Genomic DNA, 27,814 nt, shown 5'->3' with positions numbered 1-27,814 from the left:
TTCGGCTCACTCCTCTATAATAAAAATGTAGCACATAAATATCTCTCATATATTGCTAATAACAATATATAAATATACTTAGCATAAAAAATCATACTAACTTAATTCATCTTTACTTAAATTATTATTATTAGAATGAAATTCAATTATAAGGATTCAAACGGAGCGTTTAGAATGGAATTCAATTCAGGAATGCAAACGGGGTCTTATTAGTAGGATAAGAAGTGTGATAGAGACAGTCTAATCGAACTATCGAAGGCGACGAAGGGTATCAATGCCCTACTCGGGCCGTACCGGTGCAATTTGATTACTGCAACTGGAAGCCCTACGCGCGGGCCTGCCCACCCTCACCCGTGAACCCGTTGCCGTGAGGGACACCTGTCGGCGCCTTGAGAGATCCGCCTCGCCATCGTCCTCAATCCGACGGGGACGAGCGCACGTCCCCGTCGCTCATCCTCTCCCGTGCCATCATCGCCTTTGTGTTCGTGTTCGGGGCTTCGGGCCGCCCGTCGCTATAGCGCCCGCCGCCCGGACCGGGGAACACCACGCTCCACGCACACAGAAGCCGTACAGGAAAATCCGGATTTCCGGCTTCTGCATCGCGTGTGCGCCACGACGGCGTGCAGGTGCGGCGGCGGTAGGCAAGCCGGCCGTGGGCGGATCGGATGCGTGCTGCACTGCTGCTGCTGCCGCCGCCGCCCGCTGTCGGACGTGGGGGCAGGGGGGCGACGTGGCCCAAGCTGGAACACTCCTCGCCGCGTTTTTTTAGTCCCGGAAAGCCCTAGATATTTTTGGCTCCCCAGGCCGACGCCTTTCCGCAGTCCCTGCTCTCTACATAGGGAAGGCCCGCCCCGCAACCTCCCGGGCGCACCAACAGTTCAACACCACATCGAGCCGAGCCGGGAGAATGGGAATCCAGCTCAGATTTCGCTTGTCTCCCTCCGCCGTGGTGAGCCCCCCGCGGGCGACGTGTGTCCCGTTGCCTTTCCTTCGCTTCGACGGCCAGGCCACCTGTTGGCCTCGCATGGCTCTGCGTCCTGCCAAGCATCCAAGCTCCCTCTCGCCCGGCGGCCCAGCGCCGCGGCGTCTATATAGAGCCAGATCCGCGCGATCCCCGCCAATCGGCAATCGCTGCACCCTGCCTCAACTTCTCTAGCTCACCCGCATCCCTGCTCGGCACTGCCTTGTGCCTTCTCCTCGCACTTCCCTTCTTCTTGTATCTAGCCCCCCTTCATCACAATCACCGGCAGCGGCGCGCCGTCGTCTCAGGTGAGAGCTCCCACCGTCCCTTTCCGCGAGTTAGTTTTTTTTTGGTTGGTGGGCTATATTTGGTGCCATTGTCACTTGCATTGCCTTCTTGATGTTTAGACCGGGATTTCAGTTTCACAGCACCAGATTTATGGTAATGTGCTTTCACGATTTAGGAATTAGGAGCGTGCGGGAAACCAACTTTTCTTTTTGCCTTTTAGATAGATGGGTGATATATATACATGTGGTGGGTCTAGAAACGTTTTCTCATTTTTTTCGTTGATTTATGGAAACCCTCTTTTAGGGCATATCACACGCTGCCGCATAGCATTATTCTTAGGGATGTGTTAAATCGGGTGAGAGTTTATATCGTCAGCATCGGCCACCGTGGATGTGGCATTATTCCTGGTAGTGTTTGCAGGCGACCCTTTCGTTGAGGCGAATGTGGCAAATAAGTTGTTGTGTATTGCATGGTATTGTATGTATTCGTGATCCACGTTTTTTGAGTCCAGCTATATTATGCTTGCTGGGTATACCTTCATTGCTCTTCCTAATAACAAAGATGGTATATTGATTTTTCAACCAACGTTACTTCTGATAGGACTTGTTAAAGAATTAGCTGTACCTGTTGACTATGTGTACCTCATGTAGTCATGTAGAACACACAGAATTTTTTGTTGGTACAGGCTAGCTATTTATGTAGCATTAATACAAAGAATAAACGCTAGTACATTTCATATATTTGAATATTTCTCTTAATTATATAATCATAAATATGGGTACATGAGAATTTGATTCTATATAGTGCCATGACATCAGAGATCCAGCATGTAACTTCGAAAGGGAAAAAGTGTTTATATAGTGCATGATGCAAAAATTTGTTTTTTTATGTTCTAAATGTATATGATATGTGTGTCTTGGAAGTTCGAATATTGGAGAGGAGGGTGGGGGCAGGCATGTTAAATCACTGTTGTTCTCTCAAAGCATGATACATTTGACTTGATGATAAACATAATTAAGGGTGACACTCTCCAATTATCGAAATAGGATAAATCTGGTCTTTGTGCTGGTTTTAAAGGTGGTTTTGTATTTTTTACAAAAAAATGAAATTTGATATACTATTTAAAGGCAACGGGTAATGTGCAAGCAACTATTAGGTGCAAGTGTGCAAACAAGTTTATTGGCCCGTTAGATCTAGATCCAACCGTATGTCATATTTAGCACTTAAGCCCTTCAATTCCACCACCACCTCGTGTAGCTTTATTAAAAAACCTTAACAAACCATGATTGCATCTACGGTTGAAAATAGTTTGTTTTAAATCAGAAAACATGAAATTAGTACCAATTGGTTTATTTACTTGTTTATAATGTACATATAGGAGAAACGACCTCTAGCGTAATGGTTAAGGCTTTCGAGTAGCACCTCCAGGTCCCGGGTTCGATCCCCCTTGGGGGCGAATTTTTTGCTTGGTTAAAAAATCCCCTCGCTATGCCCCGCCCGCTCCTGGGTTACGTTCTGCGCGGTACCCTCCGGCTGGGCCGTTGCAGAGTGCGCGGTGACGACCCGCTAGTGATTGGGGGACATGGTTCAGGGATTTTCTTGGTCAAGACTATGTTTCGGTCTCTTCTTATTATAATACCAGGAGGGCTGTCTTTCCCTCCCCGACGAGTTTTTTACAATGTACATATAGGTATCATACTAGGTTTATTGTGATAGAGTCATAGACTTTAGGATCTAGCAGAATTCACTCTTAGACTCGTCCGGTTCTTAGCGATAGATTGATTGACTCGTGAACTAGTGCAATGGTGAGGTGGAAGAGAAGGTGGGGGAGTATACAGTCTATACCTTCGGGCCCGGGTGGATTGTGGCGGTCGGCGTCAACGTCGAGTCCGTGTGTGGAGCGCCATCGCCTAGACTTGTTTCTCCTCCTCCTTGTGGATCAGGGACTTGGGGTGGCATGTTGGTGGCCGGTAGGGTAGAACCATTAGGGTCTACCGACGTCATGGAGAGTTGGGCGTTTTCGGCCACTCAAACGATAAAGGAGATCAGATCCTCTTAGGAATTTTGGTGTCTAGGGTTACCGGAGCAAGAAGCATTGGCTTCCGTGCTGACCCTTGCCTTGATTGATATAGCGTCTATGACCGAAGGCAACAACCATGGATAGGGTTGTACTTTGATCGGGGCGCAATTAGTCAGGATATGCCTAGACTTGGTGATCTTGATCGAGCTAGAGAACACATTCAACATATTGCTCATAATTGGACTCTCTGATCTGACAATGTTCACACTCCACAGTGTTGTGTGGGCCCTTGTGTGACTCCACTTGCCATAACACTACTCCACCCCTCCAAGATAGTTTGTTCTAAAGCTGTGGCGGTTGCTGGAGTGGAAGACCTGGTAGTCCACTCATGTAGAGTTTGTTGGGATATCTCTCCATGTGGGGTAGATAGCAAGTAGCAGCGAGGTAGGGTCAGGTGGCTCATGAAGCATGCACACAACTGGTGGTGTGGTGGCTTCCCTGACGCTGCCGCACGGACGAGCCACCATGAAAGAAAGGACCGAAATCCCTGATCAAGTGGGTGCCATCAGAAGTAAAGAGCTCGAATAGATGGGCACACGTGGCCTAGAGAAGATCACCATGGCAGCCCCGCCGGAGGAGACCTATGTTGTAGTTGTAGTCGACGTGGAAGATATAAGGCTCCCCAAAATCGACTTCGGTCCATAGGATCTGCCTCTGCAATGGTGCAAGATCCATTCCTTCCTCCTCGAGGTCCGAGAATTGGTTGTTGCGTCTTATCTGCTCGAAATCTAATCCGTTCAGGAGCGCCTGCACATGGAGTTGATAGTGCCCTCCATGAGCAGCCACCCCTCTATGGGTGCAAAAGAGTGGGGTTGTGCTAGAGGCATACTCCAAGCAGACGTTGGAGCTTTGAAGGCATGCCACTCAGTCGGTAGGGAATCCGCGCGTGCAAAAATAGCCACTACCCTGCTCGTGATAGTTGCACCGTTGGTAAATGAAAAGGATCAGTGATGTGGTTGGTAGAGGCAATGACAAAGGCACCATGACCTCCAATGTTGGTGTAGGGGCGATCGCCTGTGTTGGTGATGCTAGTGTTGGCGAAGTTGGTGATGAGATTGCCGAAGTTGTTGCATCTATGGCCTTTTGCTGGTGGTGTCACAATTGTTGGGGTAGGGGTGTCGGGTCGGAGATACTAGTAGGCCGTACACGACGCCGAGCACATGTTCCACGCCTGCGATATGTCGTTCATGAGCGTCAAGGTGCTTGTTGAGGGTGACGATCTGGGCCAAGATGAGGTCGAGCTTATTAGAGATGGTCGTAGGATCGGTGTCAAGACCGGTGATGGATGGCGATGTCATGGTAGTGGGCTTTGATACCAATTAATATGGATTGGCAGAAGGAGAGCCCTCATCCTAGTAAGGTTCTTTTTTCTTGCTTGCTTACGATCGACACTGGCTTCTCTCTTTTATAGAGATGACTGATTTGACTTCTAAGGAATATCCTAACCAAATCAACCCTAAACCCTAAACTAGAACTAGTATCATATTTTCGTTTAAGATTTAAAATAAATTACATATGGAACTTCTAGAGACCAAGCCAGATTTTCATTATTATTAAGAAATAGAAATCCACTTCGACCAAATCAGTCTGGTTTCGACAGTTGGAGTATGTGTGTCACCCTGTTTTAATAGTTCAAGGTTCAAAATCAGACTACCACAAGTTTGATGGTGCACGTGGAATTGTTTTCTATTTCTCTTCATGCCATGCTGTCATATGTGTTTTTAGGTAGTTTGTATGGTCGTTTTGACTGATATGACCATTTTGGAAATGGTTGCACAGTAGACCACCCTTAGTATATAAAAAAATCAATGTAATGATGTTATCATAATATCATGCAATTTGACAGTGATACAACACATTGAGGCCCTGTTCGGTTAGGGGTAGATGGAGGCCCCCCCCCCCCCACCCCCAACCGAACAAGGCCTGAAGGGGAGAATATGAGAGGATAATTTTTCTATTTCTCTGCTCGCACTGTGTTACTGTATATTTCACATGCTAGTTTCAATTTGCCATATATCTAACAATTGTCTATAAGATTGTCGTTTTGGTAAGTCTTGGCAGTTCTAAGATAGCACTGCATTGCACATCCACCTTTGTGGCTTATCTTCTTTAATAATAACTAGCTGTATGCCCGTACGTTGTTACGGCGACAATATGTTATGATAAAATATATTAATATGCAGAAATATTAATCGTCATTCTATCTATGTGCTCCCCATTGAACAAACAGATGTCAGGAAAACAAAACATGTTGTGACAGCTGCTCCCCTCCCCAACCGTCGTGGCTATTGCGCGGGGGAGGGGGAATGCGGAGGGAGCAGGGGCGGAGGGAGCGGACACTGGGCGAGGAGGGGATGGACTGGGTTGGTGGTCGTGCGGAGAGGATAGACAGTGAGAGGATGGGGCGGATGCGGCATGCAGATGGCCCATGTGTAGCTTGCGGATGTGGCGGTTTGTGCGGGCGAGGGAAACAGGGGCGGGTGCGGGTGCGGTTGTGGAGGAGAGGCGAGGGCATGGCTGTGGTCTACACTATCGTCTTAATAGTTAGTAGAGAAGTAGAGATTTTCTGCCAAGTGGCTTATAAGAGCGAAGGGGCGGAATAATAGAGTGACGAAGCCACCGGACAAGCATGTTACAATCCCAATTATCTCCCTAGTTGGAGTACCTAGCCGAGCTATTGCTCGGCGCCTCCGCCTCGTCCACACCACACAACCGTTGAGTCCACTTCGCTCACTCACCGTCAAACCCACACCTCAAACTCCTTCCCTTCAAGAATGTCAGATTATCCATTGCGGCCTCTTCCTCCTCTTCGTCCGTCCCTCCCACCATGATTGCCACCCATCTCTCCCCATCCCTCAAGCAGTACCGCTTCCCGTCCCCGCTCCACTCCACCTCTCACAACCACCACCTTCCCGTGCACCTCCCGCTCCCCTGCCGCCACCGCAACTTCGCTAAGCCCGCCGCGGCCGCGCCAGACCTCCTCGCCAGCGTCGAGTCCGTGGCCTCCACGGCCTCCGTCCTGGCCGCCATCGTGCTCGTCCACGAGTCTAGGTACTTCCTGGCCGCGGCGTCCCGGGGCATCCATGTCTCCCAGTTCTCCATCGGCTTCGGCCCGGCACTCGCCCGCTTCCGCCTCGGCCCCGTGGAGTACGCGCTCCGCGCCATCTATTAGCAGCCCCCTAGGAAGGGGATCGAGAGAACTGGAAGAAGAGCTTGTAGATTGAGATTTCGGAAGAGGGATCGTCTGGGATAGAGACTTGGAGAAGAAGAGAGATAGAGACAGAGGAGCACGGAGGCTTCTCGATAGAGTTCTGATATTTCTTCTTTGATACCTTTTACAGATGTCTGAGCATGTATTTATAACTCCTTAATACCACATAACCTATAGCCCATCTAGTATACATGACCATAGCCCATAGTATACCTAACATTCCCCACTCCTTAAAATGTGGCTTGCCCCCAAGTCGCTCATGGTGTAGGATCAGCTTCTTCTGCTGCATCATTGTTGAATGCATAACGTTTCCTCTGCAGCCCTCCATCTGAAATTCGACAACTCTTGCAACACTGGAACGACACTTGAAGCTGGCGATATGACAGTACAATCACCAGGATCCCAAACAAAAATTGAAAAGTTGCCTTGGCGACTTCTGACAGCACTCAAACCAGAGGTAACCAAGCCCACGCTAGTACCAATCCCTACCTTCAGAAGACTTGGTAAATCCTCAACACAAAACCTTGACACACTTTTCCAGTTTTCATCTCTGCAACTCACTGTGTGCAACAATGAAGGGGCTGCAACCTTTCTTGATCTAAGCATGAACCCTCCAGTTGAGTTATCAGTTGTATTCATGGCTTCCAAAATAAGTTGCAATGGAATCCAATGCAGAGGATATTTGAAACGGACTACATCCAAGATGAGCACCATATTCTGCCCGGCATGGTAGCCACCATTTGGGAAGAAATGACCAGATACAGTCTGTCCGAAAGGCCATATTGTGAACTGATGGGCTTCGACAGCTTTTCTGTTGGTAAATATCCCCTCTGGCCCATCCTCGTCCTTGACTGGTAATCCAAGCCGTGCAGCAAAAATTGAGAAACCCATGATCTCAGGAACAAGCTTGCACACAGGGCTGTCCTCCTCGATGTGGATGTCGGTGATGCTCGCGACACGATTGGGGCGCGACACTACATCCTTGCTGCAATGGAATAAAGGCGAGAAACAACGCTGTATGATACCCATTGCATCGTCCTCGAGTGCCTGAGCAAGGAAGGAGATTTTGGCCTCAGCAAACAGAGGGTCCCCGGCTTCTCCCAGCGGCAGGAGACGACAGCTTCCCTCCCAACACGGCGTGCAGCAGCAAGCCTCGATCCAGAGCACTCCGACCAACACGGCGAGTTGGCAGTTCCATCGCATAAGGGGAAAGTTGACATATGTCGCCACCGGATATTGACTAAGCATCTGCCGATTTGCGCTGTAGGGCAAGGTGAACACGAGCGTCTCAATTTCAGGGCCAATATCATTGTCTGCCTTGCGTTCGTAGCCGTTGCAGGTGTGCACGATTTGGGTGGCAACGTAGCTGCTCTGGGGAAGGCATAGTCGCACAGCGAGGCCGTGCACTCGGAGGAGGTCTTGGAAAGTGGTGTAGGTGCAGAGCCTCGCGATGATCGTGTCCTCCGTGAGGTCCCCGACGCTCTTCTTCGCCATGGTGGCCATGGCCCGCGTGTCGCGCGAGGACGCTTGTTGGCACTGCGACGCGACGTGGACTGCAAGCCGCGTGTTGCCCACCGTGAACGCCAGCGACCGTGCTGGCTGCCATGTCGCGGCAAGGTCTCCCCTCTGACAGGACAGTTGCCAGTCATAGCGCGCCTGCTTCAGCTTCTCGATGTACCGCATTTGTTCGCGGGCCTCGAGACCCATGACCTTGGGGTCGTCCGGGTCGGGGTTGGAGAGGCCGCCGCCGACAACATGGATGTCCAGGAGCATGGAGCGGTTGGAGCCGTAGTCGTCGGAGTTGGGCCCACCCAGGATGCAGACCACGGGGCGGTTGGGGACAGAGTAGGTGCCGCGGTTGAGGCCCATTCTCGAACACTTGGTGGGCGTGGTGGTGAGAACCTCCTCCTCTGCGTCGGTGTTGAACGAAACCTGGGCGGGTTGGCAGGCGCGCTCCAGGAGGAGGCGGTGGATGACGGGCTTCAGCAGTCGGTCGTCGGGAGCGGGGAGCTGGTGCGGCGAGTTGAGGCACGCGCGCAACGCCGGTGGGTGCTCCATTTCATCCGGGTCCCGGCGAAACAGCTCGCGCCCTTCGGGAGGAACGGGTGGAGCGGTGACCCGCTGCTGTCGACGTTTGAGTCGAGCGGCGCGTCGGGGTCGAGCACCACATTGATGGGGACAACGCCTGAATCGTCGTTGAACTGCAAGGGAGTGCGTATGTGTGCGGGCTGTTCGCCGCAACTTCCCCGACGACGCCCCGAAGTCCGAGTTCGCGCCCGACAACCCCGACCTCCTCCGCAACTGCCCCGTCCCGGACCGCCTGCTCGTCGTCTCCGTCGGCGTCGCCGCCAACCTTGCCTTCGCCTTCCTCGTCGTCTACGAGCAGGCGCTCACCGTCGTCCCGTGGCGGTGGCTTGGCCATGGATGCGGAGGACACGGAGGCAGGCGGGCGAGTGATGAGGATGTGACGTGGGCGTGGGAAGTTGCATCGGGTGAGCGGTGCGTGAGGTGCGGGAGGCCGTTCGCTGGCGCGTGCGAGTAGAGAGCGGGGGCAGTCTACACTGCCCCCTTAATAGTTAGTAGAGATTGCTGTCGTGGCCTTTTTCAAGTTATTAACTGTTTGATTTAGTGTCACTTGCAATACTAGTTGTCATAAATTTTGTGATTTTGTTTGTAGGGATCTCTTAGTTCGGTTGGAAACATTACACTGTACATTTACGTGAGGCACAATAACGTGCAAGAAAAAAACATCTATCTTTCTGTTTTACTTGTGGCATGTTCAGATATTTAGTCGGTGTGCGGTTAATTTTCTATGAATATTTCTATGAATATGTATGTTGGTGACCAGCATTATATGCTATGGAATCATGTGTGAATTTGGTCTTTTTATAGTGCTGTTTATTTAGCTGCAGCAAATTACTTCAGATCTGGTTTCAAACTGGTGTTTTAAGCTCAGCATTTTGTTTTTACGGCAGATTGATGCAAGGGGCGGTGACGAGCTAGAGGCAGCAACTGCATATCTTGCAAGAAAATTGTAAGTAATTGTTTCGTAATTACTCACACTACGTCTCAGACAATGGCTGTATTACAAAAATGCTTTTGATTCATTATTGTGTTTTATCTTAGGCCGTGCTCAGCAGAGCGTGCATACAACCATGCAAAACACTGAAACCGCGCGTGCATACAGCCGTGCAAAACACTGAAACCACATTGTTTACATAATGGAGTTTAAAATAAGGAGTGAGATAAGGGGCGCGGTAGGAAGGCTGTTGGAGATAGCCTTAGAACTATAGTGTTTGCTGAACATATCTAGCCCAACTGCCAAGCTCACGAATGGTAGCCTTAGAAGTTGGCCCAAGACTGCCGCAGATAGCAAGCATCTAGAGGGAGCGGGCGGACCCGAGGAAAGCATCGGGGAGTGCGCGGTGCACTGTTGGTAGCGGCGGTGGCTAGGAGGGAGGTACCAGGAAGCGGTCTTCAAGAGAAAGGAAGAAAAGGATATAAATGTCTAGGAAATATAAAAAGAAAATAGAGATGAATAAAATAAGATCCTTAATATTATTTTAGAGAAGATCTATACTTCTAAGTACTATTTTAAAGAAGTACAATTTGTGAATAGTATTGTAGAGAAGCTGCGTTATATGACTAATGTACGCGAAAGGGCCTCTAGCTGAGTTGGTTAGGTGGTCTGAGTAACACTCCTCAATTCCTGGGTTCGACTTCCTATGTGAGCGAATTTCAGGTTGTGGTTAAAAAATCCCCTCGTTTGTTCCACGCCAAAGCACATGTATAAGGCTCGGTCCCGGTCGTTTCTCACATGGGCTACGGTGCCGCTGTGTATGGGTGGAGCAGGGGTTCGGGGGTTTTCTTGACCTGCGTGAGAAGGTCTCCTTAATATAATACTCGGGTGTTGTCTTACCCCCCTGCAGGCCGAGTTTTATATGACTATTGTACAACGACAACAACAAAGCCTTTTAGCCCAAGCAAGTTAGGGTAGGATATAATTAAACCAAATAGAACCCACAAGTCATGACTTGAGTACATGGATAGCTATAGTTAAACCAAATAGAATCCACTCTGATAACTGTGAACTACATCAACACCTTCCTCATTGTTCTTCTGTGCATCTCAACGTCGTGGAGGCCTTCTCTGCTAGTCCCTTCACACACTGACACATGGTTGCTGCCCTCTACCTAGTACGTCCGTTATTGGCAACACCTTTGCATGCCTTCACCACCGATGTTTTCTCGGGCTTGGCAAACCTGGCGCACGCCTTGGCCATGATGGTTCGACAATGTCGACTTCAGCATCGACCTTCTTCATCGTCTGCCTTGACCGTGTCACCATCTTCATGTATGGCGCTTCCTCCAGTGTGCCACCATCACCATGACGGCCCTAGCGCGCTCGTGACTTGTGTGGCTCCTACTTTTCGGCGGTCTCAACAACTACGACTATCCTTCGCACGACATATTAATAACGACTGCTTGTCCTCGTACTTGGCTACCTCGACATCGACACAAATGGCTACCGTATGCATGATCTACTCATCGTTTTCTTTTCTAGTTGTTGCATCTGTGCGACAACGTCACGACTGCAGGGGGATATGCGTTCATCAACTTCTTCAGTCTGACCATCTACAGTGCTGCTACTACAACTATGGGGGGATGTTAGAGTACAAATAGTAGTTTAGATATTGTGCCTCGTAGACTGCCATATGTATATATGTGCTGCCTTATCTCCTAAGCCATGTACTCTATATAAATCGCCTAAGGGCCCAACGCAGTACAACCATCCAATTACACCAATCCTATTCTTCTTCAGATTCTCAACAAAAACCACAAGTTAAGGTTCAAGCACATAAATAGTTGTTTTTCATACACTCCTACTTAAGACTAAATTTTTAGGTATATTCCATCCTTTCAAGACCCTTTTACTGTATCTTCTTATGTCAACTTCGGTCTTCCCTTGCCTCTCTTTCCATTGCTATTGTGCCTTACAATCCCACTACGTACTACCTCTAGAGGTCTCTGTTGGACATGTCCAAACCATCTCAACCAATATTAGCCAAATTTTCTTCAACTGATGCTACCCCTAATCTATTACGTATATCATTGTTCCGGACTCGATACCTTCTTGTATAGATGCAAATCCAACGCAACATACGTATTTTTACAACACTTATATGTTGAACATATTGTCTTTTTGTAGGCTAACATTTTGCAACGTACAACCTATAAGGTCTAATCGCCATTCTATAAACTTTTCTTTTTGCTTATGTGGTACCCTCTTGTCATATAAAACTCTAGATGTTTGACGCCACTTCATCCAACTTGCTTTGATTCTATGGCTAACATCGTCATCAATATCCTCATCTCTGCAACATTGATCCTAAATAACGAAAGGTATTCTTCTTAGGCACTACTTGACCTTGAAAACTAAAATCTCTTTTCTCATGTGTATGAGTGCTGAAGTCACATCTCATATATTCGGTTTTAAATCTATTAAGTCTAAAACCTTTTGAACTCTATAGTCTCATGTGTGGTGGGAAAAGGTCTCTAAAAGGGTGCATAGGTGCAAGAGGAGGGGTTTCAATAGTGTCATTATCCTTGGAGCTTGGTGCTTGTGGCTCTCTCGTAATAGGGCTGTTTTTGATGGAGTGAGCCCTTCCATTAGTTTGACTAAGAGGTTGTTTCTAGATGAATTGATCAGTTGGAGTAAGGCGGGAGCGAAGCATTTAGACAGTTTGAGAATTATTGTCACTTTAAATAGGGTCTAGTAGGGCCCGTCAGGCTCCCCCCTTGTAGGGGAGGCTTGAGGGTTTGGTCTTGGTGTTGTATTTCGGTCCACTTTGGACCTTTCCTCTCTTAATATAATGATGCGCAGCTCTCCTGCGCGTTCGAGAAAAAAAATAGTCTTATGTCACAACTCTAGTTTCCTATTCACTCTTGCCAAACTTTCATCAATTAGTTCTACATCGTCCGCAAAAAGCATATACCATGTGATATCATCTTATATGTTCCTTGTGACCTTTTCTTTCGGGTTTCATCTTTATTAGAATGGCTAGGTTTAACGTGGCTTGGGCCTATCACATTCCTTGTCCTTTAACAGGGTGTGAGACCTGCTATGTTAAGACAACATAGGTGGACTAATCTTTTACAGTAACAGAAGCAGGAAGATGAAAATAAGAAAAATCCCAGACAAGCAACCTTGTGACAGGTCAAGTCAACCACTAATTAGCCTGCCTTAGGCAACTAGAGCGCGACACGGGCGGCGCCCCGCTCCCCTTGCTGCCGTCGCCCGCAAATCCTCTCTCCCCTTCCCTTGCCGCCGCCGGAGGTCGGCTCGGCCCCTAGGATGGCGACGGCGGGGTGTTTCGCGCGGATCTGGTGGGAGTTAGCGTAGCACATCGGCGGTGGAGCGCGCGCGGCACGGTACCTATGGGTGGTCGTGGCCGTGCTGGGGCGCGCCGTGGCGCGCGCCGCGGAGCTCGTCGGGCGGCGGCTGAGGCCCAGGCGGCCTGGTGTGGCGGGGCGTCGCTGTGAGGACGTCGTGGCCTGCCTCCGCGCCTCGCTTGAGGATCTGCTCCGGTCGCCGCTGCCGTGCACTGTCGGTGGGGGCTAGGGCGACGCCAAGCTGTGCTTCTTCGAGGCGGAGGTTGTCGACGTGTGCGTCAGCGGGCAGATCTATGCGGGGGTCGGCGCACGGCGACATGGGCGACTCAGCGTAGCCGGTGCACTGGCTGCGGCGAGGAAGACCACTAGGTGGTGACTGCGGTGGAGCTCTGGCGGTGCGGTCGCAGCGCTGCTGCTGCCTGCTCGGGCTTCAGTGTGGTCTGGCATGGGCCGGTGGCCTTGCGGCCGTGGTGGCAGTGGCGGTGCACGCGCGCTCGCGTGGCTGGCCAGCGGCGTCGGCACCCACGCGTGCGGCTGGCCCACTGTGGCGGCGGCGTGGCTTGCCTGTGCTTGCCTAGGTCGGGGGCGTTGGCCGTCGCCAGATCTGCAGCTGTCAGCGGCGCCTTCTGCAGGGGCGGCTTGCTTCGTGTGTTGGGGCGTGTGGTGGGAGGGCCTCTGGCGAAAGCCATGCCCGCTTGCGGGCGGACAGCGGTGACGCCCGCGGGCGCCACCCCTACCCTATTGAGGGTGCCGTCTTTGGACCTCTCGCCACCATGTGGCAACCCTCGCCTCAGCCTTCTTGGGGTCTCCCGCTGGTGCTCGTCCGACGTTGGGGCTCTGAGGGTTGGGGCTGCTGGGTTGGTGCGTCGACGGACGACAGTAGGTCTTCGGAGGAAACTTTGCTTGGTTGGTACCAGGCGGGCGGCGACGACTTTTCGACGTCGTTTCTCCTTCTTGAAGGCGCGGCCCAGAAGACCTCTAGTTTGTGTGTTCGTTGGCGTTGTGAAGGCTCTTTGTCACTCCGCTTGGCTCGGTGGTGTCGAGGCCATTGTCGCTTTAGGCGGCTGCTTGCCCCCGGAGTTCGGCGTTGTGGATCTTTGCTCATGGTGAAGAATCGGAGCTGCCTCGTGTGGAGTGTGCGAGGCTTGGCAACGATGGAGCGCCGTGATCTTATTCCTTGCGTCGGTGTCTGGATTTAGGCGTCGTCGAGTTGCTTTGCCAGTGTGCGGCTCGTCTTGGGAAGTCGGAGCTGCTCGTCCCTTGTGTTTGAGCTTGGCAACGATGACTCTAGATGTGTTTGTGTGTGTGAGGCTGTCGTTGTCTAGGTGGTTTGTTAGGGCCTTCGCCGGTTTTTCTACCGTGCGTCCTGTGTAGGTTTTGGGTCCGGTTTTCCTTAAAACTGGATCAATTCTATTCTTCTTAATTGAGAGGCAGAGCTCCTGCCATTATGTTCAAAAAAAAAGGCAACTAGAGCCAGACCTGCTCCACGAAACATACAGACGGCTGCATCTTATATAAGATGGGAAGAGTCCTTGTTGTGGCTTACAAGTTACAATCATCTCTATGGCTTAACCACGAAGTGTACACAACTCTAACGAACTCAATCTAGACTAGAACTGCCAGACCTTGCATCTTTATGCAAAAGTATAGGCTGGTTCAGTTTACAACAAACACACACGCAACCCTAGCAACTCCACAATGCCGGTAAGTTGAGATTGTGCCTGAAGTTTCCAACTGCCGAGTAGACACTCTTTGGTGAATGCATCCTCTATCTGATCCTCTGAACTAATCAAGACATATCCAACAACTTTTGTGCCACCCTTTCATGAACGAAATGAAATTCTTTCTCAATATGTTTAGGCTGATCATGGAAGATAGGATTTGACAACAAATACTTAGCCCCCAGGTTATCGCTTACTGGATGAGCCATCTGTGGATGTTGTATGCCCAACTCAGTAAACAATTTCTGTACCCACATGATCTTGGCGATGGCATTGGTTAGAACTTTGTATTCCACTTCCGTGCTGGACCTGAACACAGTAGCTTGCTTCCTAGCACTTGATCAGATTCAATGTCTCATGCACCTGCACCTGCAATGTCACGATCCTGATGGCTGCCTGTGGAATGACGCCCAGCCCTTTCGACGGTAGCTTCCTTTAGCCCTGATTTGTATAAACCTGCCTAATACTTCAAATAAACACAGGCTTGAGAGTATTTTACATGGGTATAATATTATTTTTCCTGTCGAATCAGGCTGTGCTTTGGCTTTCCCATATGGCCCAACAAATGACCAATACATCTAACTGCATCTTCATATTATATCTGTATCCTACTAAACCCTTGATAACGCTTGAGAGCAATATAAAACTCAACTGAGTGGAAACTAGACTCTGTTTGTACTCCTAGATCGCATCATTGTCCCCTATCAAACCTTTTAGAAACACGTCAAGATGTTCGACAGGGCTGTCTGTCTTCTTTTCTGTTTTCGTAATGCTAGTACACATGGTCAGATATTTATACAAGCCTAACAAGTGTAGTAGCAACATCTGCACCATTTTGAAGTTTTAATAAACGTTTCACATGAGAAAAGTCTCATCAAACATCAAATGCAACTAGAAAGCAATCATCCTCTGAATTCCACGACCCCATTCCGGTCTGAAAATTATTTGCATTACATTTATAAGTTCATATCTCAAATCTCCCTGCCACAAATATGTCTTTCTCTGAGTATCATCTCTTCACAATAAATAGTTTCCTTCAGCATCATAAGACGGCAGTTTTACTCTTCTTCATGGAATTAATTGCAATCTGCATGTGTTTAGCAACTCATTATAGCACTGGTCAACACTAGTTAACCAATTGAAATATATAGAGAGAATAAATGTTATACCCTAGCTTAGGAGCAGTAGATGGCTCAATGTTATTTTGCTGTGGCAGTGTGCTGAGTTCAAGTTGCACAGGAACATCTCTGGTTTCTACTACTGCAAAGTTGAATGGAGTCGGTGACTCCCGATTAACTCCACTTGGTCCTTCAGTCTCATATATCTGAGAACAATTAATATCATGTCATATGTGTGGTTAGGCAGTTACTTAGTGGTATTTTTGTTCAATTCATCAGCTACCTTTTTATGTAACTCATCATTTTCTTGGCGAATCAGGTTGATCTTATTGTACAAGTCTGTATTTTCTTGGTGAAATAAACTTGCCTGTGACCAACAAAGTGGTTAGTCAGTGCTACTAAATCAAATAAAACACATAACACAGAACTATAAATTCACCATATTACAGACCTTTCGATTCAAATCGTGAATCTCATCTATCAAGAGATGGTCCTGTTAAGAGCATCAACAGTAGTAACGATCTTTAGTAATTTATTAAACAATTGATTATAGAAATTTGATTAAGAATCAAACCTTCTTTGCGCGGACACCACGCAGGCTTGTTTCCAATTGATTCTCCAGGGACTGCAGTTCTTTGACATTCAGCCCAGAAAGATCATCTCCCGTCAACTGCCTGTAACAAATTAATAGGCAGCAGCAATTAATGTTGTGTATTATACAATTATACACACACAGTCTAGCTTATGTTTGCCAATTGCCAATATATGTGTGTGTTTTCTCTATAAATGTTTGGAGCATCATCAGGATATGTTTTGATATACCCTCTGTTTCTTTTGTATGGAAAAAAGGCTGTTTAATTTTACAAAATTTGTCTAACAGTTAATCAAATTATATGCAGGCTTAGTGTATGAAAATTGTATCAATATTCATATCTCACAAAGCTTTTGAAACAACATTGAATTTTCTGGGTTTGATTTATTGTATAAGAGGAATTCATGGTCAAAGTACAATGTTAGGCTATCCGCAGCACATTGTGTAAAATAGGGGATTTGCACTATACTCTAGATTACACTGTTTGCTGAATGAAGTTTGAAATAGGAGGTAAGATAGGGGATGTGATAGGGTAGCTGTTAGAGACAGCCTTAAAAACTTGTTCAAATGCAAATGCAAATGCACCTTTAAAATGAAGCAGGGGAAGTAGTTTAACTGTGATATCCCTGTTTTGTTTTAATTTTATTGTTGGCCGTAGAATAATTTCCACATGTTCAACTTATCTCGTATGAAGTATTTTGATGTCTAATGTCTAGCCTTTCACATGATAATTTGACTCTTGCTAATTGTTTCTGTTATCTATGAATGTGTAATAGCTGTACCTGCATTTGGATGTTGCATGCTTGTGCATTGTGCTTCTGTCTCTGAACACTCAAGTTTCTAATGAATAACTTGCTTGAAACTTTTGCAGGGTTTTCGAACCATACCGATAATTTTCTTGCAAGTTGTGCAGTTGTTGTCTCAAGCTTGCTGCCTCCCTTTGCCAAAACTATGAAGAAACAGGTTATGTTATCAATGAACACATTGGCACAGATTTTAACTGGTATATGTTGGTAAGACATGACGTTTAGTTGGAATCTTGCAGCATGATACACAATTACACACAGCAGCTCTTAGGTACTTCATTCATACCAAATTATAAGATGTTTTAGGTATTATGAGGTGCTTTGGGTTTTCTAGATACATTGATTTTACTACGCATCTAGACATGGTATATATCTAAGTGCATGGCAAAAATTAATGTCTAGAAAAGCCAAAACATCTTATAAATTGGAATGGAAAGAGTACAAAACTAAGAGGGAACAATATTTATTACTAGAACTAGAAATTGCAATCTGACATGTCCAATTTTGCAACGTGGAGGCTATTTTAATGCGCCTTCGTTTACTTTCTGGATAAACAAGCAGTACGGTACGATATTACAGCGGGTACTGTTGTGTTAGGATGTTGCAAGCAGACTTCATGAAGTCATAACAAGGCGAGTGCTAATTCTTACAAGAACATGTCAGTATAAGTAAATGATCTCCTGATTTTATGATTTGAAGGGTGCCGAGTGCCTTTTAGTCAATTAGTCAATGCTGGTTCTTCTACCGTTACGTGTTCAGAGTGTTCAGTATCTATTCTACGACAACCTTTGATGTTAGTAGAGCTTGGACCTGTTCCAACTTAATTTCACTGCTACGTATATTTTAGAGCACAATCAACCGGCTGGATTGGCATACACAGTTTTATTCTACGTTCTTTTTTTTTTTGCAAGGTTGTAGAAGACGACTGGTATATTTGAGGGCAGCTTCTGGCATGTAAACTATACGGCCTGCGGCCTGGTACTTCGGAGTTCATGGGATGTTCTGCAACAGCACTAGAATTCTGACAATCCAGTGTCATGTGACACAACTGAAGTGGCAAAAAGAATTCCTAACATTTACTGGATAAAGCATCTGCTGACATATTGTTTTCGTGATGCAATATGAGTTCCAGATAACATACAGCAGTAGAATTCAAGTTCGTAAGACACACTGTTCTCTGTTGGATCTCCTAATTAACTTCTGTGAAAAGGCTAACTGGTGTGTTAAGGATTCCTAGTCACCAACATGTAAATTTTGATTTGAGAACATGTAAATAAGATGCATTGATGTTTTATTACTAATGACTAGCAAACATGCCTGCGTTGCAACGGGAAAAAAACTAGCAAATATTCATGAGAAAAAAGCTATCAAATGTTCATGAGAAACGGAAAGAGAAATGCTACCCTCCATTCCAACAGTATTCCTTTAGTTTTCCTGAGATCCTCTTTAACAAACAAAAAACATCTACACTGTCATAATCCTGGATTGCTGAATCCTGTTCTAGTCTGTAAAAATTCTCCATTCCAAAGAAACTCTAAAAGAACATCTACACTGTTATAGTCCTGGTCCTGGATTGCTGAACCCTGTTTGTTTTTTCCTCTAAAAATCCCCCATTCTAAAGAAAGCCTCAAATTTGGTACCATAATTTACCAACCTCTACATTTGGCTTGACAAATCTGTAGTAGACTGATAGTTTTTATCAGCAAAAACTTAGGCATAGCAAATTTTAGTATCCGTAGGCTGTCTCAAGAATAATTTAGCTTCCCAATACCACCTCCGTTTCACTTGCGAATAAGCCTATATGTTCCCGCGTTCCTCACTTCCTGCAGCTAAAGTCTCACGGTTATTGCAAAACGGTTCATTCATAAATCATGATGCTTGATTTGATTTCGGAACAATTCCACTTGCTTGTTGCTTGACTTCGCACTTCAGCAGCACATGTACACAAAGAACGAGCTCAAGACAGCAATTAATCATGCATATATTCGCTGAGGAGCGCCGACGACCCGGTAAAACGAAGATACGTTTTTTGGCGTTGTGAGGAGAAGGTCGACACGAACATGTGCATAGGAAACGAGCGACAGAATAATTGATCTAGTAGAATAGAGTGGGCCAGACCAAAAAGGGACAGAACATTTGTCTGTTATTATTAGTCATGGATTATTGTAATGCATGAGCTAATAGTTTATTGACTAAAAAAATTTGCTAGCTATTAGCTAATTTACTAAAAATATGTACTCACTCCGTTTCGTTTTAGTTGTCGCTGGATAGTGCAAAATTAAACTATCCAGCGACAACTAAAAAGAAACGGAGGGAGTAATAACTAAACTATAAGCTAGATTGTTTGAATACTTCTAACTAATTTTAGCATCTAATTATTATATCTAGTGCATTTAAACAGAGTCTAAAGAATTTTAAGACCAACCAAAACATTTGTTTCGAGTCCAGATTGTGTAAGACCTAAATCAACAAGATTTTGAAGCTTACTTTTAGGGCCTTTTGAATGCACTAGACCTAATAGTTAGTTGACTAAAAAATTAATAGTAGAATTAGCTAGCTAATAAAATGCACTAGACCTAATAGTTATAGCTAGCTAATAGTTAGCTGACTTAGGGCCATTTGAATGCACTAGACATAATAGTTAGTTGACTAAAAGAATTGCTAGTGGAATTAGCTATCTATTAGGTAATTGTCTAAAAGTAGCTAATAGCTGAACTAGCTAGTCTGTTTGGATACCTTCAATTAATTTTAGCAGCTAACTATTAGCTCAAGTATATTTAAATAAGGCTTTGCTAACTTGAAAACATCACCAAATGGGATAGAATAATGCCACAGTTCTCATATAATGATAAATATCTAAGCTAAACATGTATGACTGTATGAACTTTATATAGAGCATACTATAGAACCCAAAAACACATCCAGGGGTACGTTGATCTGTTCTGTACTGCAGAGGGATGGACAGTGTTCCTGGTGCTAGTTAAGTGAATGTATTCCGAACAGTGGCGGAGGACAACGTATAAATGAGGTATGGCTGAAAAAGAAAAAAAAAAGAAAATTACTACACATGCAAGACTTGAACTTGAGACCTCTTAATAAATCTTAAACCTTATCTTATCATAATCTTATCTTAAATTTAAGTGATATGCAATGACCACTACACCATACATGTTTTTTAGGTATGGCTTATGCTATACTGAACCATAATGAGAGTTCCGCCACTGATTCGGAACCAATCTTTTGTTTCCTAAGAAATATCTTGGCAGCCATGCAACTATGCAAATGCACGTAAATGCCCTAACCTAAACGTACATTTTTTGTTGTTACTTATTTGTTATACATATGTCATTTTATACTATTTATTAATATTAAAATGAAAACAAATAGTTCTCAATTGTCATTATAGCTAGATATAGTTGTTGCAATTTTTTCTTCACCATGTTTCTACACCGCCATAAACACTATCTAGAATACTATGTAATGCAAATACTTAATGATCAATTCTTGTTCATTGTTCACTAGGTATTATTCTTGTACCTTTTGTTTTCAGAACTTGAAACTTTATTTGCATCATGATTTTCATGCATTGGATACATAAACCTATTCATAGGTTTTTGGCATCATATAGCGTTTTGCAAGGAAAACCTTTATTTCACTAAAATTTGTACTTTGTACCAATTTTCTAGCAAAATGTGTGCATTGAAGTGTCTTGTCTTAAAAAATAAAAATAGAAATTATCTATATCCAAAAGTTTTAGATATAGATGTAATTCTCCACATTACATGATGAATGAAAAGAAGAAATTAATTGTGTTTTCAATCGATTAAAGCATAAGTAAGATCGATAGAAACTCGTTATTTTCTTTCTCACGAGAATGGGACCTTTTATTTTTCACACACTATCCTGTTAGCATTCAATTGAGATAATTCTCCCCATTGTATTTATTGTTAGTACATAAGTAATCCTACTGCGTTGGTGATTCAGTCTTGAACGCAATTAAGGAATATGCCCCTTATCTAGGACACATGAGAGTGCAAAGTGGCATTTCTACGAAGAATTAGATGACGATATGAGTAGTGGTGTACCTATTAGCAAGAAACTTTTCATATGAGTAGATCTTAATGGTCATGTGGTGCTACAAATATAGGGTTTGAGGTGGCACATGGGGTGTTTGGGTATGGTGGTAGAAATTAGGACGGAGGGAGAGTCTTGAACTTTTTAATAGTTTATGATATGATGATAACTAACATTTACTTTAAACAAATATATGCCCATCTGATGACCTTTAGTAGTGTAAAATACTATTGTTAGGTTGATTTCATCCTTCCAAAAAGAGATGACACACGAGCGTGCCTATATTGTAATAAGGTGATGTCTAGAGAGCTTTTAGTTACATGCTTATATGGACGGACAAACCACAGTTGCGAGGACAAAGTAGTGGAAACTCAAATAGGAGGCCTTAGAGGACTTCAATAATAATGTTATCAAAGAAGGATTTTGGGAGAAGATGCAAATAACATGCATGTGAATATGGCAACATATATTTGAAGGTATCTTCAAAGGTGTTTGAAGTGACTAAAACAAGAGGATGCAAACCTAAAGATACTTGTTATAGGAACTAGGATGAAGAAGAAAGAACAATATAGGTGGTTGTGCCATGACATAATATGAACTATGTAGAGAAGTTTAAGATGGTAAAGAAGGCTGCAAAACATGTTGTGAGTGAGAGGGTCATGCCTATGAGAATATTTACCAACACCTAAGTACAAACAAAGAAGAGAAATACCTATATGATGGATAGGGTTGATGAAAGGAATGTGAGAGACCCCAATCAAGTTAAATGCATCAATATGATGATGGATTCATTGTTGGTGAAAGAGGATAAGGCCAACCATAAATCACAATAGTGTTTATACAAAATATTCAACGGTGAGAATGAGAACATAACTATTTAATTGGATGGCTCCTTTGATGACATTATAGATTCTAGGTGCACAAGATTCAAGAATATAATGTCTAGCAAACGAGGCACGTTGATGAGCCCTAATGGTATCCTAATTAAAGTATGAATATGCCTCAAGGGTAGAGGTAAATTTAGGGGCGATTGTTATGGTTTAATTTGTCGATCCTGAAATTTTTTGTAATCCTTTAGTAAAATATCATTAAAACTTAACAAAGTCCATGTCATGTAATAAAATTAATCCTAATGATATTTAGCTAGATCACAATCAAAGGTGTGCTAATTATCTAGAAAGTAAGTGATCGACGAGACATACTATAAAGTTTGAGACAGAGTTATGGAATGTTATTTTTATAGATTTATAGAAGATCTATAAAAAGTAGCTAAGAAATGCCATGTGGTGGGTTTTATACAAACATAAATTCTAAACAAATCATGTTTGCCTCATGAAGGACATATACAATAATGTTATGACTATTATTCAAGCAATTAATGGCATATGTGAGTTCTCAATTAAAATATGACTACATTAGGGACCATCTTTGAAAACTTATTTTATTTGCCTTGGTGATGGATGAGGCCACAAAACATACAAGGAGATATCCCTTGGTATATTATTTTTGCTTATGGATGTAGTGCTAGCCATTAATGAAAAAATGGTTGAGAGTACATAGAAAACTAGATTTGTGGTGGAAAAATCTGCAATTGAAACTAGACTTGAAACTAGAATAGAGTACATGAGGTATGCCTTGGAGCTACTATATACACGAGTGAAGATGTTACTTTGGAAGGTAAGCTAGTGCACAAGGAGAACACTTTTCAATATCTAGGATCAGTGTTACAAAGAGATGGGATTATCGATGGTATTATATTAGCAATATATTTAAAGTGAAGCATATGAAACGACACCAAATATATGTCATTCTTCATGATAAGTATGTGCCATAGAAGCTAAAGGTAAATTCTATAGAACCTGATCAAACTTATGATATTAATATTGTAACATGCAGAATGTTGGTCTACTAATAATATGACACATGCTTAACATTTAAGTGTCACATGTGAATGCAGATGTTGCATTATATTTGAAATAATACAAAAGCACATCGAGTCCTAAATGATGATATAAGGGATAGGAGAAGGGTAGCACATTAAAGAAAAACTTGTCAAACATTGATTGAGATGGTTTGGATATGTTCAGTGGAGACCACTAGAGCCACGAGAGAACAATAAGATACAACAACAATTTAAAGATGGCCAAGGTCGATCAAACTTGACATGGATGGTCGCAATAAAAAGGGACTTGAGAGTATGAAATATACCTATAAAAATTGTCCTTGGATGGGAGTGTATAGAAAGTAGATGGTTTGAACCATAAACGGGCTTTAAAAACCTCCATCATAGGGCGCCCTATAGGCATTGCAGTAAAAGGTTGTACAAGGATTTGAATGTGGACCGACAAGGGGAGACCTCTCATCGTACTGCTCTAACTGGAATAACTCATGAGAAATATGAACAAGCTTTAGATCTTCTAATAATATAATATGACTATTATTGATGTCATGTATATATTTATTTATTTCCCTTTCATCTTTATTTTCCTTTTTTGGTAGGTCATGTTCTGTTTCGGCTCTAACTTATCCAAACTTGTTAGTGACTAAAAGGTGTTGGAAAAACATAAATGAAGGGCCCGTTTGGCACAGCTCCAGCTCCTGATTCTAAGCGAGGATCTGGAGGAGCCGTGCCAAATGGGTACTTTTTTTTAATGATTCTCGTGTGGAGCCGAAAGATCGGGAGTCGTTTTTGTGAAGAAAGGTGGGATCTAAAAAAATCTGCTCCACCCTCCCTTAAAACAGCTCCTCAACCAACCAAATATGGACCTCCCCTTAAAGTTTGATCGAAATTACCCGCAATTGCCATTGGACAAAAACATAACGAGCCAATTTATGGATTAAACATTTGAGACCATTTTATGCACTACTATGATGGAAATATTTTATATGTTATTGTTTCATAATTTTTTCCGTATATACATCCTACTTATTAGTTTGTAACAAAGTTGAACTGTAAAGGGTAAAACAGACAATCGCCACATACCACCAACTTTCAGAAGACAAAAATCAGTTTATTTGCCAAACAGTTTTAAAAATGATTCTGATTCTCTAGGAGAATCAGGAGGATCAGCTCCTCACGAGGATCAGGATCTAGAGCTAAAGAAGCAGGAGCTGGAGCTTTGCCAAACGGGCCCGAAATACTAAATTGCATCTATATGTGCCACTTTTGAGAGCATAAGATAACACCAAATAGAAGAGTTGAAGCAAGAAGTGAGATAACTCACACCATCGTTGAGGATGGGCGTCCGATCCCATGCATGGTTAATTATTAATCTTTATTTCATTAGTTTGTACTTTGTAATAATATCTAGCGCTGTTTAGGGATTACATATCCACGCAGCATATATAATATAATATAATATAATATAATATAATATAATATGAAAGCGTGATTGGTCGAACCGTTTTTATAATGGGCCAACTAAACAAGCAACCCGATGATATCCTCAAGTACTGAAATTATTTTTTGTTAACTAGAAAAGATCAAGCAGCTGGATAAGATAAAAAAGGTAGAACGCTTGTTGATGTGACCATATATAGTTGTGTAATTTCTTCCCATCCTTAAAACCAATAAACTTAAAGGATATATATATATATCAAAATGAAAGCAAAAAAATAGCAATCTTTTAGTTAAACAAGCAAACACTTCAGAATATAGAGAGGAAAAATTATCTAGAGCAAACCTTAAGCTCCGAGTTGGGATTTGCGACGACTTGCTGCTCTTCCTTGGCCTTGCCGTACCGATCTATAACTGATTTCATGCTGCACACAGCACAAACGTCAGTTTATCCAAAAAAAAACTATTACTATGCTATTCGTTGTAAAATATTTAAGTTTATAGCTATCTAAAAAAGCTAAAATCTTAATTACAGAATTAGATCTAGTCTCTCTCTCTCGATCTCGATCTCGATCTCAATCTCTAGGGGAAAAACTCTTCTGATGGCACTAACTACCAGCCCCTGTTGATAAAACCCCATACATATATACATATATCTTACATTACAAAAGCATATGCGTTTCCTACTGCAATGACATGCTGTGTCGAGTTGATCACATGAAACAATATGACAAAGCTAATTAAATTTAGTTTTGCATATGTTCCCTACTATATGCCACTCAATATATGGCACACAATGCAAGGGATGAGTATAAATTCCGATGATACATAGGGAATTTTTTGGAGAGGAATAATAGTTCAAATAGACCAAACAACAAGGAAGAAGAGGGGCAAAAACACAAATACTAACCGTACCAAAGATTGTATTTTATTGTTAGACCGCACACACAGACCTTGCTTTGCCCCGTCAAAGAAACCAGGAGTGTTGCTAGCTGTGCGCTATGTACAGTCAATATTCGACAATCGACAGGTAAATTAAAATCTTTTGTCTACCTTAGGACTTGTGTATACATGGTGTATAGGTCCATAATCACTCGCCAGTCCATGTATATGAGACAGGAGGTAGTGTGTAGTTTCAAATCATAAATTGCAATCGATAACCCAAACTAATTAAAGCAAGAAGCCAAGAACAACTCTATTATTATATATAGTATATCGCTTCAACAGGAGCAAGAAAACAGTTGTCATTATTGAAGTATTAAATTAAAGAAGGGACGGATAATAATCGAAGGGCGACGACCTGGTGCTAGAGTACTCGTAGAGGCGGCCGGTGCTGGAGAAGATGACGAGGCCGACCTCCGCATCGCAGAGGATGGCGAGCTCCTTGGCCTTCTTGAAGATCCCGTTCCGGCGCTTGGAGAAGGTCACCTGCCGGCTCGTGGAGTTATCGATCCTGCGGATCACGATCTTTCCCCTCCCCATCGATCTCCGGCCTATAGCTAGCTAGCTCTCTTCTTGACCCTGGCTCGCGCTTGCACGCTATGGAGCGAGAGGTTGTGGTTGTGGCCCTCCGATCGGAAGCAAGGACCGACGACGACGATGGCGGGATCTATCTTTCTCCGCGCGCGCCGCCGAACGTGCCAAAGAAGGTAAGGAGGAGGAGATCTGGTGGGAGCTCTCGAAGAAGAAAGCTCAAAGGCAGCAGGTTTCCCAAGGGAGGAGGAAGAGGAAGAGGAGGAGGAGGGAGAGAGAGGAAGAAGCTAGCCGAGAGGGGAATGATGCTTCTATGTGTGCGTTTGTGGGAAGAACGATGGCTTTTCTTGGCGCAGGGCGGATGCAACTTGCGAGCAGACTTTCCCCTATCTGCTACTTGCTTTATTTAGCAAGGAAAGGGAGGGCAGGAGGCCAGACGCGCGCGCGCGCACGGCGACACCCGATTGGCTACCCCATGCATCTCAGGGCTTTGTTTATTGGCCGCTGCTCATTACCCCTAAATGGCCGTGCTAATGATAGCCCAGAAGAGAAAGAAAATAAAAATCGTCGCAGCTAGTATATAGTAGCCACGAAACTAAAGGCGAGCACTCTGAGCACGAGGGCGCTCTTTTCTATTGTGTGTGCTTGTCTCCGTCAGGGCGTAGCTGCTGCTAGTACACCTAATTATGACTAAAGAAGTAGTACCAGTAAATAAATAAACTACACCTAATTTTATGTCTTGTATAGTAGTATTGTTTTCACTATATAAGAATAAGAACACACAAGAGAGACAAACGGTGGCCACATGCATGCTGTAGTGCTGCGCGCACAGAAGATCTCAAACGATTAGTTTGGTCTAGCGTGCTTAGCAAAGTCTATTGAAAGTACAGCTAAACAATTGCGGGCGACGGCGAAGATAATATTGTGTTGCTGTGTGGCCTAGAGATGGGAGAGAGGTGCTCCTCGTGGTGTCCCCGGCCCGCCGCCTGCCGGACGGTTAGCCGACGCGTGGAGGCTCCGACTCGATCGCAATGGTATGCATATCGTGCATGTCTGCTGGCCGGTTTTGCATGCATGTATGTATGCAGTAGTTATGTCATGCATGTTGCCACTGCTGGAAACGAGCGCTTTGCCGAGTGTCCGAAGCACTCGGCAAAGCCATAAAAACATTCGGCAAAGGTTTTGCCGAGTGTCGCACTCGACAAAGAAGGCTCGGCAAACAGTGCATCGGTAAATCTTTCTTTGCCGAGTACTTTTTCTCGGGCACTCGGCAAAGAGGTTTGCCAAGTGCCAGTGAGCACTCGGCAAAGAAAAGTGACCGTTACGGGAACGGGGTGACGGAGATGGCTTCTTTGCCGAGTGTCAAGGATGACACTCGGCAAAGGAGTTAACTTTGCCGAGTGTCTGCCCAGTAGCACTCGGCAAAGATTCAATCTTTGCCGAGTGCCCCTGGGACACTCGACAAATAGCCCGCCAGGGAGGGTCCCCATGTCAGGTTCTTTGCCGACGGGTCGCGGACGAGACGGCGGGGGCACGGCGAGGGCACGACGAGGGCACACACGGTGGGGACGCGACGGGGGCACGGCGAGGGCAAGCACGGCGGGGACACGGCGGGGGCACGACGTACGGCGTACGGCGCGGTCGCGGCTGCGGCCGCGCGGCGAGGGCCTGGGTGCGGGCGAGCGTGAGCGCGCGCGGCGTGGGCGCGGCGGGGTCGCGGCAGCGTGTCTACGGCGGCGACGGGGTCGCGGCGGCGGCACG

General features: G+C 44.9%; 1 protein-coding gene and 1 non-coding gene across 4 annotated transcripts; one reads left to right on the top strand and one right to left on the bottom strand.

Moving 5' to 3' along the window:
* The first annotated feature begins 178 nt into the window (after positions 1-178).
* Positions 179-14,394, top strand: LOC100272568 (uncharacterized). Its single transcript, XR_002262452.3, has 3 exons — positions 179-1,269; positions 9,516-9,574; positions 11,847-14,394. It is a non-coding gene; the product is annotated as an uncharacterized protein (transcript).
* A 989-nt stretch (positions 14,395-15,383) lies between these two features.
* On the bottom strand, positions 15,384-26,537 carry LOC541764 (MADS2). Of its 3 annotated transcripts, none has more exons than XR_004849294.1 (8): positions 25,881-26,537; positions 24,927-25,005; positions 17,251-20,203; positions 16,346-16,445; positions 16,223-16,264; positions 16,055-16,138; positions 15,823-15,977; positions 15,384-15,740 (listed from the first exon to the last, which is right to left on the bottom strand). XR_004849294.1 is itself a non-coding variant. In NM_001111456.2 (8 exon segments), coding segments are annotated over 8 exon segments (723 nt in total). In that variant the 5' UTR covers positions 26,063-26,075; the 3' UTR covers positions 15,495-15,721.
* Positions 26,538-27,814: the final 1,277 nt, after the last annotated feature.

This window comes from Zea mays, chromosome 5 (genome assembly GCF_902167145.1).
Source record: "Zea mays cultivar B73 chromosome 5, Zm-B73-REFERENCE-NAM-5.0, whole genome shotgun sequence".
In the NCBI taxonomy this organism is placed as follows: domain Eukaryota; kingdom Viridiplantae; phylum Streptophyta; class Magnoliopsida; order Poales; family Poaceae; genus Zea; species Zea mays.
Note: the sequence above shows the minus strand (reverse complement) of the source record. Positions and strands in the feature narration are given on the sequence as shown.